General features: G+C 32.9%; 3 protein-coding genes across 4 annotated transcripts; 1 reads left to right on the forward strand and 2 right to left on the reverse strand.

Annotated features, from left to right (window-relative positions):
• Positions 1–19: 19 nt before the first annotated feature.
• LOC117240224 (putative pre-mRNA-splicing factor ATP-dependent RNA helicase PRP1) lies at positions 20–6,902 on the reverse strand. Of its 2 annotated transcripts, XM_033506189.1 has the most exons (15): positions 6,698–6,902; positions 6,473–6,577; positions 6,279–6,403; positions 6,052–6,176; positions 5,818–5,969; positions 5,502–5,748; positions 5,301–5,445; positions 3,926–4,281; positions 3,131–3,825; positions 2,795–3,025; positions 2,490–2,709; positions 2,215–2,337; positions 1,955–2,145; positions 1,711–1,873; positions 20–1,631 (listed from the first exon to the last, which is right to left on the reverse strand). In XM_033506189.1, exons 1-15 carry the CDS (start codon positions 6,809–6,811, stop codon positions 1,504–1,506), a joined length of 3,120 nt encoding a protein of 1,039 aa, XP_033362080.1. In that variant the 5' UTR covers positions 6,812–6,902; the 3' UTR covers positions 20–1,503. The 2 variants fall into 2 exon arrangements, with proteins under 2 accessions (XP_033362080.1, XP_033362079.1); XM_033506188.1 differs by lacking the exons at positions 5,301–5,445; positions 5,502–5,748; positions 5,818–5,969; ... (2 more) ...; positions 6,473–6,577; positions 6,698–6,902 and adding an exon at positions 4,847–5,001.
• A 366-nt stretch (positions 6,903–7,268) lies between these two features.
• Positions 7,269–9,010, forward strand: LOC117240256 (TNF receptor-associated factor 6-like). Its single transcript, XM_033506231.1, has 5 exons — positions 7,269–7,635; positions 7,750–7,887; positions 7,964–8,185; positions 8,330–8,574; positions 8,634–9,010. The coding sequence occupies exons 1-5, from the start codon at positions 7,548–7,550 to the stop codon at positions 8,886–8,888; spliced, it is 948 nt and encodes a 315-aa protein (XP_033362122.1). The 5' UTR covers positions 7,269–7,547; the 3' UTR covers positions 8,889–9,010.
• A 27-nt stretch (positions 9,011–9,037) lies between these two features.
• On the reverse strand, positions 9,038–11,670 carry LOC117240257. The gene is made up of 4 exons (XM_033506232.1): positions 11,479–11,670; positions 10,047–10,124; positions 9,895–9,973; positions 9,038–9,436 (listed from the first exon to the last, which is right to left on the reverse strand). The coding sequence occupies exons 1-4, from the start codon at positions 11,482–11,484 to the stop codon at positions 9,192–9,194; spliced, it is 408 nt and encodes a 135-aa protein (XP_033362123.1). The 5' UTR covers positions 11,485–11,670; the 3' UTR covers positions 9,038–9,191.
• Positions 11,671–13,474: the final 1,804 nt, after the last annotated feature.

The following is a 13,474-nucleotide window of genomic DNA, read 5'->3' on the forward strand; positions in this document are numbered from 1 at the left end:
AACAATTATTACGATTGAATCATATTTTTAATATTTTATTGGAATGAAGTGGTACAATACAATGAAAACTGTTCGCGATCATCTTTCGTGATTCTATGTTCTTTTAATACCTGCGTATCTTTTATTTACAAAAACAAACTATTATTGAACATGTTAAACACGCAAAACGTTTTTAGATCTGGTGACATTATATCTTATTTAGAAAAAAGTATTTTGTAGTATAATAATATCTCGAGCTATTTAAAAATTTTCAATTCTAAAACAAGCGAAAACATTTCACGATTCTTAACGTATACGATTATCCTAAGACCCGATGCAGACGAGCGAGTTTTGTCCGCATGATATCGCTGTGACCATATGTCTGTTTCCGCTGTTTCAAACAGGAAAAACAAAAAAAAATAACATATGACCATAACAATATCGCATGGATAAAAATCGCTCGTCTGCATACAGCCTATTTCAGACAGCATTGAAGATTTATTATTTGAATAATAATTAAGTTTAATTTGTTTTTCGCCTTGTTGAGATAGCTTGTAACATTGTAAGTTAATTCTTCACCGCGAAAAAGGGTTGCAATTTATATTATGCTAGCATTCATAAATAAGAATAATTTGATTCTTTTTAAATGTATCACATAGATTCTTAGAAAGATTTTTCATACTATAATTTACGGTCGTATTTCCAATTCTTTATGATTGCTTTTTTCATTTATCTTTGTGTAAAATTGTTACAATGCAGTTCTGTGTTGATTATAAACAGGAAAAACTTTGCATAAGTTATATGCACATTTCAGTCATAATAAAATTATAATAAATATGTAATATTTTCAGCTGTGTGTACTTGGAAAAAGTGAAATATATAACACATAAAACGGTACTACTTGATCTTAAGAAAAAACAGCAAACATATAATTTATGCTGAAGATTATGTAAAGTGCTCTTATCGATAGCAAGCATTGTATACATCTTATCTGACATACTTGTTCAACATTTAATACAAAAATTAATCTATTTTTTATCTAGTAGTACATTCCGAATGTGCAAACGTCGATCAACAAATTCTATTGGTAAAATTACTTAGTTACTAAATTTTTCTTTAATGTACATAAATAAACCATTTATCAATAAACTATGCTTTCCACATGCCTTCTAACAGATTAAAGGTCAAATTTCATATTAGGACAGAACAAAATCTACAAACATTCAAATTTTTGACGGTACATCAGCCTAAAAAACGTACAAGTTTCGCTAAAGCTTGTACAAAATTATAAATGTCATTAAAATTTGTCTTTTTCTTTACATATTTTTTAAGTGAAAATACAGAGCAGACAACTATCCTTTCGGCCGCGCCTCACGATATTTAATATATTTTTTTTTTCTTTATGTTTGGAAAAACTGTGTGTTCGACGCAATGCCGAAAACAGATCAACCACACATTATCAATGATTTTGTGTGTGTATGTGTATGTGACACCATTTTTAAAGATAACTAAAATATATAGAGGTTAGAATCCTTCCTGATACTGTTTGGAATCTAACTTCGCTTGGATCACTTCCAATTGTCTCTTTGCTTCACATTGTGGGAAGTTTTGTAAATCATAATATTGTGGTGCTATTTTAAGCAACCAATCAGCTATAAAAAATATAATATTTATAACATATGTTTATAGAGATGAGTTTCTCTCATATTATTTAATAAAAATGTAACTTACGCTTAATATCTGTGACTGTTCTGATATAATTTTTGGTCGTAAGCACGAACTCGTTATAAATTACCCATTCGGGTTTATGATCCAAACAACTGCTTGGATGAAGTTGTACAATTTGATTATCTTTAATAGTCAAATAATGACCAGTCCTTTCTAAATGAGCAACCTAATATACATAAAAAAGAGGTAGTATTACGTATACAAGAAACATTTTTTTGTTATAAAACTTATTTTTAGTTACATCTACCTGCATAAAGAAACCGTTCACAAGGGCTTTTCTAATGTTGATATAATAATCTTTTGATGTGAAGTCTGTAGAGGTACGTTTTAAACAAAATCTATCCATTATTCTACTTAGTTGTTGTCTAACATTATCCCCACTTTTTAAAGATCGATAATTGACAAAATTATCGTAACACCATTGTGGATCTTCGAAATCTATAAAAAGACATGAATTAAAATTTGTAATGTCACAAACGCAGTCTTAAAAAAGTTGCAGGTACTTACTTTGTTTAAAGGCGTGGTAAACATTCAGTAACGTTAAATGATCTCCGTCGATATGTGCAAATCGCATTTTAGCATCATCCGCAGCTTTTTTTGATTCATTTGGCCTCACAAAACACTGCGGGACTAATACAACATCAATCATCAATTTAAAACCACGTTACCTTACCATGATCCTGACTTAGACTTTTGCTTTTATCGTATTAAAATTACTTTATTCGCAAGAGAAGTATGAACCTAATGATGTGATAGAAAAGATGTTCTTAATAATACTGTACCTGACAACATAGCAGTAATGCTCAATATCTCATTACTGCAGTTATGATTACAAGATGCAATGAGCATTTTTGCCAATTGAGGATCTAATGGAAATTCTGCCATCACAGCACCCAAATCTGTGAGATTTCCATCATCGTCTAAAGCAGCCAAATAATTAAGAAGTTCTAAAGCCCTCATAAGAGTTTCTGGTGCAGGAGGGTCCATAAAATCGAAATGAACCTACAGTAAAAACAGTTTATGGAAATAATTATTTAATAACATATTCAATTGGAAATAAATTATATTCATGAGAAATGCAATATACCAAGTCGTCAATGCCAAGCTTTTTCAGTTGCAATACGACACTGCCAAGATTAGATCTTAAAATTTCAGGATAAGTATTATCTTGCATCTCGTTTTTATATGCCTTCTCAGTATACAATCTGAAACATTTTCCGGGCCTTGTGCGTCCAGCTCTACCAGCTCTTTGCTGCGCAGATGCTTTACTAATGGGTGATACAAGGAGAGATTCTACACGAATTCTGGGATTGTATACCTGTTAAATAATGTAACGGGAATTTAAAAAACTGATTTAATGCAGTACAAGAATAAAAAATAATAATGATCTATAGTCTGTTCACTAAGACAACCTTCACAGTACCTTCTGCTTTGCAAATCCAGGATCTATCACAAAGACGACACCGTCGATAGTTAACGACGTTTCCGCAATATTCGTAGAAACTACTACTTTTCTACCAATAGCACCGTTAGGCTTTGTAGGTGGTGCTGGTTCAAAGATTCTTTGTTGAAGGTTTGGAGGCAGTGTAGAATAGAGTGGTATACATTTAAGTTCACCTACTTCTGGACCTAAATTATCCATCTCCCTTTTGATTCTTTTACAAGCTTCTTCAATTTCCTCTTGACCAGTTAAAAAGAGGAGCAAATCTCCTGCTACTTCTTCACACATATGAATTTGAATAACTGTCCTGATAGCAGCCTCTAAGTAATCCCTTTCAGGCTCAGGTGTATAAAAAATTTCAACAGGGTGAGTTCGGCCAGGTACGTTCATTAAGGGTGCATTATCAAAATACTGCTGAAATTTTCCAGCATCTAAAGTTGCACTCATAATCACAAGTTTCAAATCCGGTCTTTGTTTAATCACTTCTTTTAACACACCCATAAGCAAATCTGTAGCTAAAGTTCTTTCATGAGCTTCATCTAATAATATCACTTGGTAAGCATCAAGCATGGGATCTGACATTCCTTCACGTAACAGCATACCATCAGTCATATACTTCAATATAGTTTTCGGAGAACTACAATCTTCAAAACGAATACTGTATCCTACTTCCACACCTGTTTTAAAAATTGTTGTGAAGACATTATATAAATATACCTCAGTTTTTAGTTCAGAAATATAAAAACGTCTTCAGAGTTAAAAGGACATAATACATACCTAATGGAACATCCATTTCTTCTGAAACTCTTTGTGCAACAGACATAGCTGCTACTCTTCTTGGCTGAGTGCAAGCAACACCCTTGTTGTCAATACGCCTTGAATATTCTACACACCATTGTGGTATTTGTGTAGTTTTTCCAGAACCTGTTTCTCCAACGAGTACAATACATTGATGTTGTGCCAATAATCTCATAAAATCAGTACGGTATTCAAATACTGGTAAAGTGATTCTCTTTTTATAAAGTTCATGATATCTTGGTGTAAAAGGTAGACTAGTATAAGGATTTAGCTGAACTTGATTTTTTGGTGCTGTCGAAGGTATAGTTGTGCTATTGGATGTAGCCGAGCCATCTCTATAAAACAACAGATAAACTATAGAGTATATGAAGCTGGTCCAATTTATTATTTGAAAATTATTTTAATCACATAACAACGAAATAATACATGAGTGACAATGACATAAAGTAATGAAAGTTGAGAACACTTCATTGTTATGAAAACTAATCAGACGGAAAACAAATGATATTTAAGTTCATCCGAAATTTCTCTCGTGTATCTATAATTATCTATAACGCGTATGTTTTCAGCGTATTGTAAAATTATGCATTAATTTCCCATATATATTAATATACAACATACTATTGAAGAAAGAAATTTAGTTGAGAACCTTTATAGTTGAGTTGATCAAGTCAGTCAACAGCAATAGAAAAGAATTGTTCTATGAATTTAAAATGTTAGATCATTTTATTACATTATTGTTCAACGGATTAATCATATTTTACATAGATTATTTTCAGGAAGCGGGGTTCGTTCAATGAGATGCGCGATAGGATCACAAAAACTTGTAACGATGCACATGGCAAAATATCTCATCGAACTCTTTAATTTTTACAATTAAAAATGCTTTAAAACACTCACGCTTTCCGTTTAATATACGGATCCACAACCTCGATCCTTCGTTTGGACATAATTCTTGTCCCTCCGCAGGCAAGCAAAGCAAAATCTGTTTACGAACTTCCACACAAGGCGTCACAAAATGGCAAACTAACAGGCCAAAGCTTCCTGTAAACGTAATCACAAAAAGCAACGATAGATGGAGCTACAAATACCAGAAAAAGCAACGATAGATGGAGCTACAAGTGCCACAAAAAGCAACGATAGATGGAGCTACAAGTACCGTAAAATAACTACGAAACAAGTAATTCATTTCGAAAGCGGTCAATTTTAAATTTATGTACAGATGAACAAATTTGTGCATTATCTTGAAATAAACAGACATAAGATAAAAAAGATATTTATTTCTCCGTATGTTACAATTAGAAAAATATATAATTAGGATAGTTATTAAACAGTTATATTCCTAACAATATACATTGCTTCATTATCACATCCAAAAAGTAATGTTGATCTATCGATGTCAATACTGTTTATTGGCTTATGCATAGCACTACAAAGCGATGTTACATTAACTTTACCGTTTGTACCAATCGTGTTTAACCAATGTGTATTTGTAGGGTCTAAAAAAGGAATAATTTACTAATATACAGTGAGATTTGTTTATTACAAAACTTACCTAAACTTAGTTTCGAATGTTGGGCATTATTCCAATGCCACAATTCACCACTTGTTGAACACGTAAATAGATTTTCTGGTCTATCAGGGTGAAAAAGTATTTCGCTAACAGCCTTGGCATGGGCATTGAGTTGAGACATTGGGTATGTATTATGTCTCAAGTCCCAAACTGTTAAGCTGCCATCTCCACCACCAGCCACGACAATATGTCTCTGAGTAGGATGATGAGCAATACTCGTAGCTTCTGTCTGCAAAAGTTTCTCTTTACTTGGAGGTATATAAATAATTTCCTAGAGATAATATTAAAGAGATTGTACTTTTGATTGATCAGAAAGCATGAATGTTGTAGCAGGAAGATCTTGATCATTTCTTAAATCCCACACTTTCATATGTCCCCTTAAATTTCCTGTAAGTATCTCATTATGTCTTAAGAAATCAATACAATATATAGAGCAACTATCCGCATCATCTAAAACATAAATTCAGCTATTTATGTGTAAAATCAACATATAAAATAAATATTTTATGTACAAAATAAAATTTTATAGTACTAATAGATCTAATTGGCTGCTTCTGCCCAGCTGTTAAAAGATTAATTCTCCCATCTTCACCCACTGAAACTATGTCTTGTTCAAACGTAGAAAGTCCAGTACAAGATGCATAATCGCTTGTATTACTATTAAAAAAAGATTAATGAAGCATAAACTGTGTTTAAAAAGAAATAAATCTTAATTAATATATAATTAATTTATAATATTAATCTATAAATGAAACTTACTCAAATTTGTGTATAAATTCCCATGACATGTGCTCTTTAAATTGAGAGTATGGATTTTCATGAATCTGTAACAACCTAACAGTACCTATAGATGTTGACACCACGAAGAAATCTTTTGAAATAAACTGTAAAAATAATAAAACGTTGATGAAAAAATTATCCATGATATTTTTTATATATTATAAAGTAAAAACCTTTATTTCAGTTACGTCTCCGAGAATTGCATAAGATGATACGACTGCCGGATAGGATTCACCATCGTCATTCATTTGAAATGTCCAATGTGTTACTTTATTTACCTATTACATGATAGAAAATTACAATATTACAAATGATTAACATTATTTAATACAATAATCGTAAATAATTCATATGTACATGAGAATGCATTAGGTTAAGTTTACTGAAGATAACCCTACCGGATCATCCCAACTACCGGTTATAAAATTAGTAGCATCTTCAAAATCTGCGTGTTTCCATCTGATTTTAGAAATTTTTTCCGATACAAATGTTCCTTGTACATTTTCGCTCATTTTGCTACGAAATACGATCTAATTTAGAGTAGAAATGACAAAAACTAGGACCTCCGTTTACATGCACGCGCGTTTCCACGCGACTGTGAAAAAGACCGCCAAATATGTTAAACAAAACTTTTGAAACGAAATCTGCCTACTATTATATTTTATTCCCTTATGTAATAAATATACAGAAAAAATTGTTTTAATAATTTTAATTGTTTTATTTATTTTACACAATTAAAAACGGTCGTTTTACTTTTATTAAAAATTTCATCATTTAAAAACATTGGGTACTTGCTTAATTTATAAGCAGTTTGAATGTGTGTGTATATATAAAAATTCTTAGAATTTAAAAATTAAAATTATTTAAAAAGGAAAATTAGTGACAAGTGTTAAATAATTCTTACATATGTATAAATTACATCGTTTATTTGAAAAAAAGTATTTCTATAATTTTTATATCTAAGTTGATTACAGGAAGGGTAGGGATTTACCTATATTTTATAATTCACGGGAGATACAGAGGACAGTTACGCAGTGATCAGGTTGTGAACTAGATGTATATCTTACCTACCGAAACGTAAATTATTTCAAACGAAACACTATCTCACGATTGAAGAAGTTTCGAAGAGCTCTAATATGATCATCTGAGAATGCTGTTAAATCTATTTTTACAAGTTTCCGGAAATTGCGACATTCTTATTTAAGTGAGTATAAATTCGAATGATCTTAGAACGAGTTACTCCCCAAGATGTCATCGATGGTTTTGCTGTTCTTGTATCTGAATACGCTCCACTTAACTCGCTGTGATGCAAGCGATGCAAACGACTTGCAACTATGTAAGTATTAATGGATAAAGGTTTCTATATGATGTTATAAAATTATTTATGTATCGACGAATAAAAGATTAAAAAATGTAGAAAAGTTTTATGAAAAAAGAAAAAAAATTTCAGCTGTTACAGACACGAATTTAACGAGTGACGAAGGTGTCACGGAAACGCAACATGCAAGTTGTAAAATCGCTACAGAAGAATTGGTTGCAAGCGCACGTACCAGTGTCACGAGAATACTTACTGGAGTTTGTAATACTAGTAGGAAATAACTTCTAATCTTTTTTCAATTGTTCACGTTATTTTCTATTATCTAATTTTATTCTTAAATATCCAGAAATGATCGATGAAAAGTTGCGAGCTTTAGAAAAAGGCCTGATCAAAGAACTGGAAGAAATCAAGGCATTGCTAAACACTGTTTTGGAGGGGAAAAAGGAAGTACCAAAACTGGCGAAATTATACGACGATTATCACGAAGGCAAAGGCGATACACTCTCTCCAAGACAGTCTGAAATCGATAACTTTAACAATACGATCCAAAGAACTTCATTATTAAATGGTTTGTACCATTATGTTGTAACATTATTAAGAGGTTTGACTGAGACTTGGGAATTGATTAAATCGCTGAATTATAGTCGAATATTGGACTAAATAGAATTACAAATAAAATATAGAGTTAATACGGTATCTGAATATGTCCCAGGGCCCGCGAACCTCTTCTTTTACTACTGGCAGATAAAGCATTTTGACGAGAAGCTTACCAATTGGAAAACTGCTCGTTGCCTACGCAGTTCGACATTTTACGTGGGCCAGAATGGGTATGCCATGTTCATCAAAGTAACACCGCGATATTTTCCGGACGGTACAGTTTTCATAGGCGTCGGATTGACCCGTGGTCGTCATGATTCTATTCTGAAGTGGCCATTTCCCCATAAGATCCGCCTCGAGGTAAAATCAACATTTTTACTCTTAATCCCGTTGGAGCTTTAAAATGATCGTGTTTTCAGATTTTAGATCATTCATCGGAGCAATCGCGACAAGATCGAAGATCACGGATTTGGGATCCGTCCACACTTTGCTCGGAATATTTTTGGGGCCGTCCAAAATTAACTGGAGAACCAGATAATGCAGAATGCGTTGGACTGAGCGTCCCACGACAGATTTTTTTTGTCAAGTTGCCCGTTTCGATCGATCGTCCGTCGAGAAGCACTAAATATCTTTGGAATGGAAGTATCACGATCAAGTTGACTGTTTATCTTTAAATAACTTTTATACTAAAATTTATACATTATGCATAGTAGTGTACGTAGTAATTCTACTAGATTATAATATTCTGTAATTAACTTTATTCGAGTTTCATTAAACGTACAAGTAATTGTATAAAAGAAAAATTTATAAAAGTAAAATTTAATTGTCAATGGATTAAACTGTATCTTCTATCGTTTAAATAAATTCCATATGCAAATAGAAAGGAACGAGAATGAAGAATGAATAATAAAGTGACATATTTTTTAATATTCTTCTTCGCGAATAATTCGCGTCATTTGTAGATTTAAACGACTGAGTTAATTCAGGGATGTTGATGAAATATCGAACCTCTTATGAAGAGGCATTCTACCGGATAAATAAACCTGTGGAATTCCTGATAATTGATAATCATTTGTATTACGTTGAATTGTATTTCGAGTATTTTGAGTTGCTGCCCTCAGCAATGCCTTGTAAACAGAAATCGGGAGTCGAATACTGCCATTTGTTTCCATGCCCTGAGATTCTATTGAATTTTCATGAAAATTCCTCTTTCTTCCGCATCCTGGAACCAATCGATTATTTTAGAATGATAAAGGGTTTCATAAAAAAAATGATCTTTGCCAATTTTTTTCAATCTTTTAGATAATATGGCATTCTAATAGTCAAAAGCAGGACTCATGACATGGTGGAATTCTAAAAAATGATTATGTTCTAATTTATCGTCGAATGAAAATTAAATGCTTCTATAAAAACATTTACCTAGGTTCGACAACCGCGTGATTTAATTAAACACAGGTATTTTATGATATAATCTTAGATATACTTATATTACGATGAACATTTTGTTAAAAAGAATTGAAACAGAAATTAAAAAACTAGACCTAGACTAGGAATATAAAGAAAGAATACAAGAACATTCTTCCGTTTTTCTTGAAAGAAGATAAACATGCACAAGGGTGATTTTTGTTACGAGCCCTTCAATTGTATCTGATTGCGGACTGGAAATTAGGTTTTTCTTACCGGTGAACGCATTGCAGAAAGGTCTCTTCATCTTCAGCGATTCGTCTGTTAAGAAGGCGTCTAACAATTGTTGCTCGATCTAACAGTTGATTTGATCAATTAATTATCGCTATAATTATGAACATGGTTTGCTTGTTAAGATAATAATTTACCTTATCCTGCGGGTTCTCAGACTGTGTCAGGTTCACTAAGCATACGAATATGAAAATACAGCAAACGTGGTTGATTGCCTAGAGGTGATCGAAAAATGTTAAGTTGCAGGGAATATTGAAAAAAATTTTGAATATTTCCAATAAAATGAAAGTTGTCCTCGTTATTGGTTAAACCGTATAACGTTGTATTCGTTAATGAACCGATTAAAACCCAGAACAAGATCTCAATAATTACTGAGGCTACGCGTAATTTCTAATAATCATATCGATTATATAACTATCGCACGTGAACCTTTCAAACATGTTAACTGTTGTAATCTGCTTATGACTTTAATCAGGTTTGTACTGCGGTTAATTAATGTCAAACGATACTAGCCGGTCGATCGTTCCTTCGAGCAATACGTTCGTCATCCATGCAAATAAAAGCTTTTTAACTTCGCGTATAACGTAATATGCCGACCAAGTGGACTGCAACAGTTCAATAATGTAATTACAAGTAAATTACAAGTTTCATTATATTTTAATAATCGCTTCTAGGTTAATGCTCCTCGTTACTTTTAATACCTTTTTCAAAGTTTCTCTATTGAAAATCGTAATAGGCAATATCGAATGTAATTACATTTTTGATCAGGAAGGGAAATTGGAAAATAGTAACGCGACCTCTTCAGAGGCTGTCAACTAGTAACTAGAAATTTATATTATAAGGCGTCAGGAAATTAACGTGTACGTAATTCATAATGGTTAAGACATAATAGTAAATCATAACACGTAAGAGAATATTGTTCAAGGTATGCATAGAATATAATACACGTAAAAGTCTTCTTACGTACAGTGGATTTTATCAATGTAAGTGTATATAGCGATACAGTTAAAAATTATTCTACGCAACACTATATTTTAATAAAAAAGTATTTTTTCCGAATTTGAAAATTCAAATGGCTGAATGACAAAAATATGTTACAAGAGTTATTGTTCGGAATTTTGAGTGACCGTCCGTTTATGGCACGGACAGGCCCATTCCCTTCTTTAGGAAATTCCAAATTACATGTCCTCCCCGAGCTGTAAATCTAATGACTACGAAGTCAGGTAAAAATCCCCGGGAAAGACCAACCGGAAGGGCAGAATGGGCAGACGAAACTCAACGACTAGTAGGGAGAATCAGCAACGTAGGAGGAAAGTTCATCATCAGATATCGTAACCGTAAAGATATCGTGCCGGTAAAATACTTCACTCCCAACAAGATCCTACCACCGCCATGTTCATAACATCACACGTTACTTTTATACAAGTGCAAATACAGTTTTAGATTAATCTAACACTCGATCTATTTAACTTTCTCCACCTTGAGCGTTAAGTCATTCGAGGTACGCGATATCGACCGATCGGTTTGACCTGACCGGTTGGTCTTTAGTCGAGAATTCGCAACAGTTACCTTCATGTCGAATCTTTATAGCTTGAAGATCGGCAATACAAAGGATTATCCTTAGAGGCGCACGAAGAAACACTGTCTTGGTTGAACTTTCTTCCTTTGGTTCGGCTACGTCTTTTGATAAAAGGATAAAAGGTTACTCGCGGAAAGAGTCAAGTCTGCGTATGAGGGATGAAGTCGCGCCTCAGCTCTTCAAATACCACCCCCTCCTTTAGTAGCATTCGAGGGCGTAAATACATGCGCCAGAGGAACGCATGACCGTTCATAATGGCTCATGGAACGGTACATTTAACGTTCTTTACACAGAATGTGGTTAGTCTTACGTATATTTCGCAGTCTGAATGGTGCAAGAAACACAGAAATTATGCATTTGTTCGTGTCTTATTCGTATCATGCACTTCGTTTGTTGTAACTACCGATGCGTTAAAAATTAAAGTTTGCTTACATAATACACAATATAATGTACTCAAAAACTATATACACCGTGGTACACCAAAGTATTCAAATACTCAGCGTAGAAAATTTTTATCAAACATATGAGTTATACGAAACATTTCGAAATTTCTACAAGTGCTCAAATACTTTCACAAGACACTGTATATACGATACATATATAATACACAATAGCTATGCTATTAAATGTGCAATATGTTAAAACAGAAACTTCTTAGATATATCAAAACAATTCAAAAGTTATATTAATAATTTCATTCATATATTTTGCAAAACATAATGAAGTTCTAAGGAGCGAGTAAAGAAACAGCAGATTTTTTCTATATAATTTTAATCTTAAGTAATATTTTCCCGGAAAGAGTATCATCAAATGTAAGTTCTCAGCCGTTTAAATGATTCTGTACCCCCTGCGACGTTATCCCACTTATGTCCATCGAGAGAAGTAGCAAACTATATTTGATAAATATGCAAAGGCTGACAACAAAAGATCGAAACATAGTAGAACGATCAAGGCAAGAAGCAGCTTATGGAAGACTGATCGACAAGAAATTCCGTGTAAATCAAAGGAAAGCAGCCGGGGCTAAGTACTAACAACGTTCGCGCATCAGTACCCGCTGAGTTACATTAAAGTTGTTCAACCCTTGGCAACTGCCCCTTGTCCGCCTCCGTCCATTCAAATTTTTAACATCCTTTTTTTTTCATTGTTTAGTCTGTTGTATATCGAACATAAATTAATACTGAATGTCAGGAGATGTAAGGATTAAGAACATAATATTTCGTTTTGTAAAATAGTATTCTTGGAATCAAAACACTTTTAAGAAATGAAATATGTGACATAAAATACACGCGCTGTGCTAGTGAATTCTTAATTTTCTCTCTGATTTGAGTATATTTTATTATGACATGCAAAAGTATCTATAAATAAAATCTGATGTTAAATTTGTACAGTTTTTACGTTCTTGATACTTGGTCCTTTCTAAACTATCACGTATGTTAGCCTTGTTGTCCTCTCTTTATCTTTTTTCAACATTTTAATAATGTGTCAAATATATGTTGATCATAATCGTCTTAATATTGTAAATCACGACGGGTTCGCAGCTTATGAATAAGAGATGCGTACAGAACTATATTACTCTTGATATATGACTCTCTTCGTGTATAAAACGAGTGAATATTACTTGTGTGCGCGTTATATTCTCTTCGTTAAAAATGTCTATATGAAAATAAATCTATCAACATTCAATAAAAATAAATAAATGTTAATAAAAAGGAATTATTAAAGCTATGCAAGATATTCTTTATTAAAATACAATAAAATAAGTGAAATAATTTTCTTATATATGTCGGAGAAGAGTCAGGAACAGGGTTGTGGGCGTTTGATAGACCTCCCTTGGAGTTGGCCATCGTTGTGTTATAACGAAGATACGGCCTGATACTACGAGTATGAACACTACCGATTCGACAATCAACAGCGGCGATTAGGCACTTGCGACACTAGTGATAGTGGTCTTAGGTTCCATAACGAATCCACGGTCAATGGGAGGAT

The sequence above is a fragment of the Bombus vosnesenskii genome, unplaced genomic scaffold (genome assembly GCF_011952255.1).
Source record: "Bombus vosnesenskii isolate JDL3184/JDL3185 unplaced genomic scaffold, Bvos_JDL3184-5_v1.1 scf7180000014579, whole genome shotgun sequence".
NCBI lineage: Eukaryota > Metazoa > Arthropoda > Insecta > Hymenoptera > Apidae > Bombus > Bombus vosnesenskii.

Excerpts from the sequence above, each read along its gene's own strand:
- LOC117240224 (XM_033506189.1), bottom strand. The coding sequence starts at position 6,811 with ATGAGCGAAAATGTACAAGGAACATTTGTATCGGAAAAAATTTCTAAA. Across the intron at positions 5,749-5,817 it reads TGCTTTCTGATCAATCAAAA|ACAGAAGCTACGAGTATTGC; the intron begins GTACAATCTCTT and ends AAACTTTTGCAG. Across the intron at positions 1,632-1,710 it reads AACAGTCACAGATATTAAGC|CTGATTGGTTGCTTAAAATA; the intron begins GTAAGTTACATT and ends TATTTTTTATAG.
- LOC117240256 (XM_033506231.1), top strand. The coding sequence starts at position 7,548 with ATGTCATCGATGGTTTTGCTGTTCTTGTATCTGAATACGCTCCACTTA. Across the intron at positions 8,186-8,329 it reads AAGAACTTCATTATTAAATG|GGCCCGCGAACCTCTTCTTT; the intron begins GTTTGTACCATT and ends AATATGTCCCAG. Across the intron at positions 8,575-8,633 it reads CCCATAAGATCCGCCTCGAG|ATTTTAGATCATTCATCGGA; the intron begins GTAAAATCAACA and ends TCGTGTTTTCAG.
- LOC117240257 (XM_033506232.1), bottom strand. Across the intron at positions 9,974-10,046 it reads CTGAGAACCCGCAGGATAAG|ATCGAGCAACAATTGTTAGA; the intron begins GTAAATTATTAT and ends ATCAACTGTTAG. Across the intron at positions 9,437-9,894 it reads TTTCTGCAATGCGTTCACCG|GATGCGGAAGAAAGAGGAAT; the intron begins GTAAGAAAAACC and ends GATTGGTTCCAG.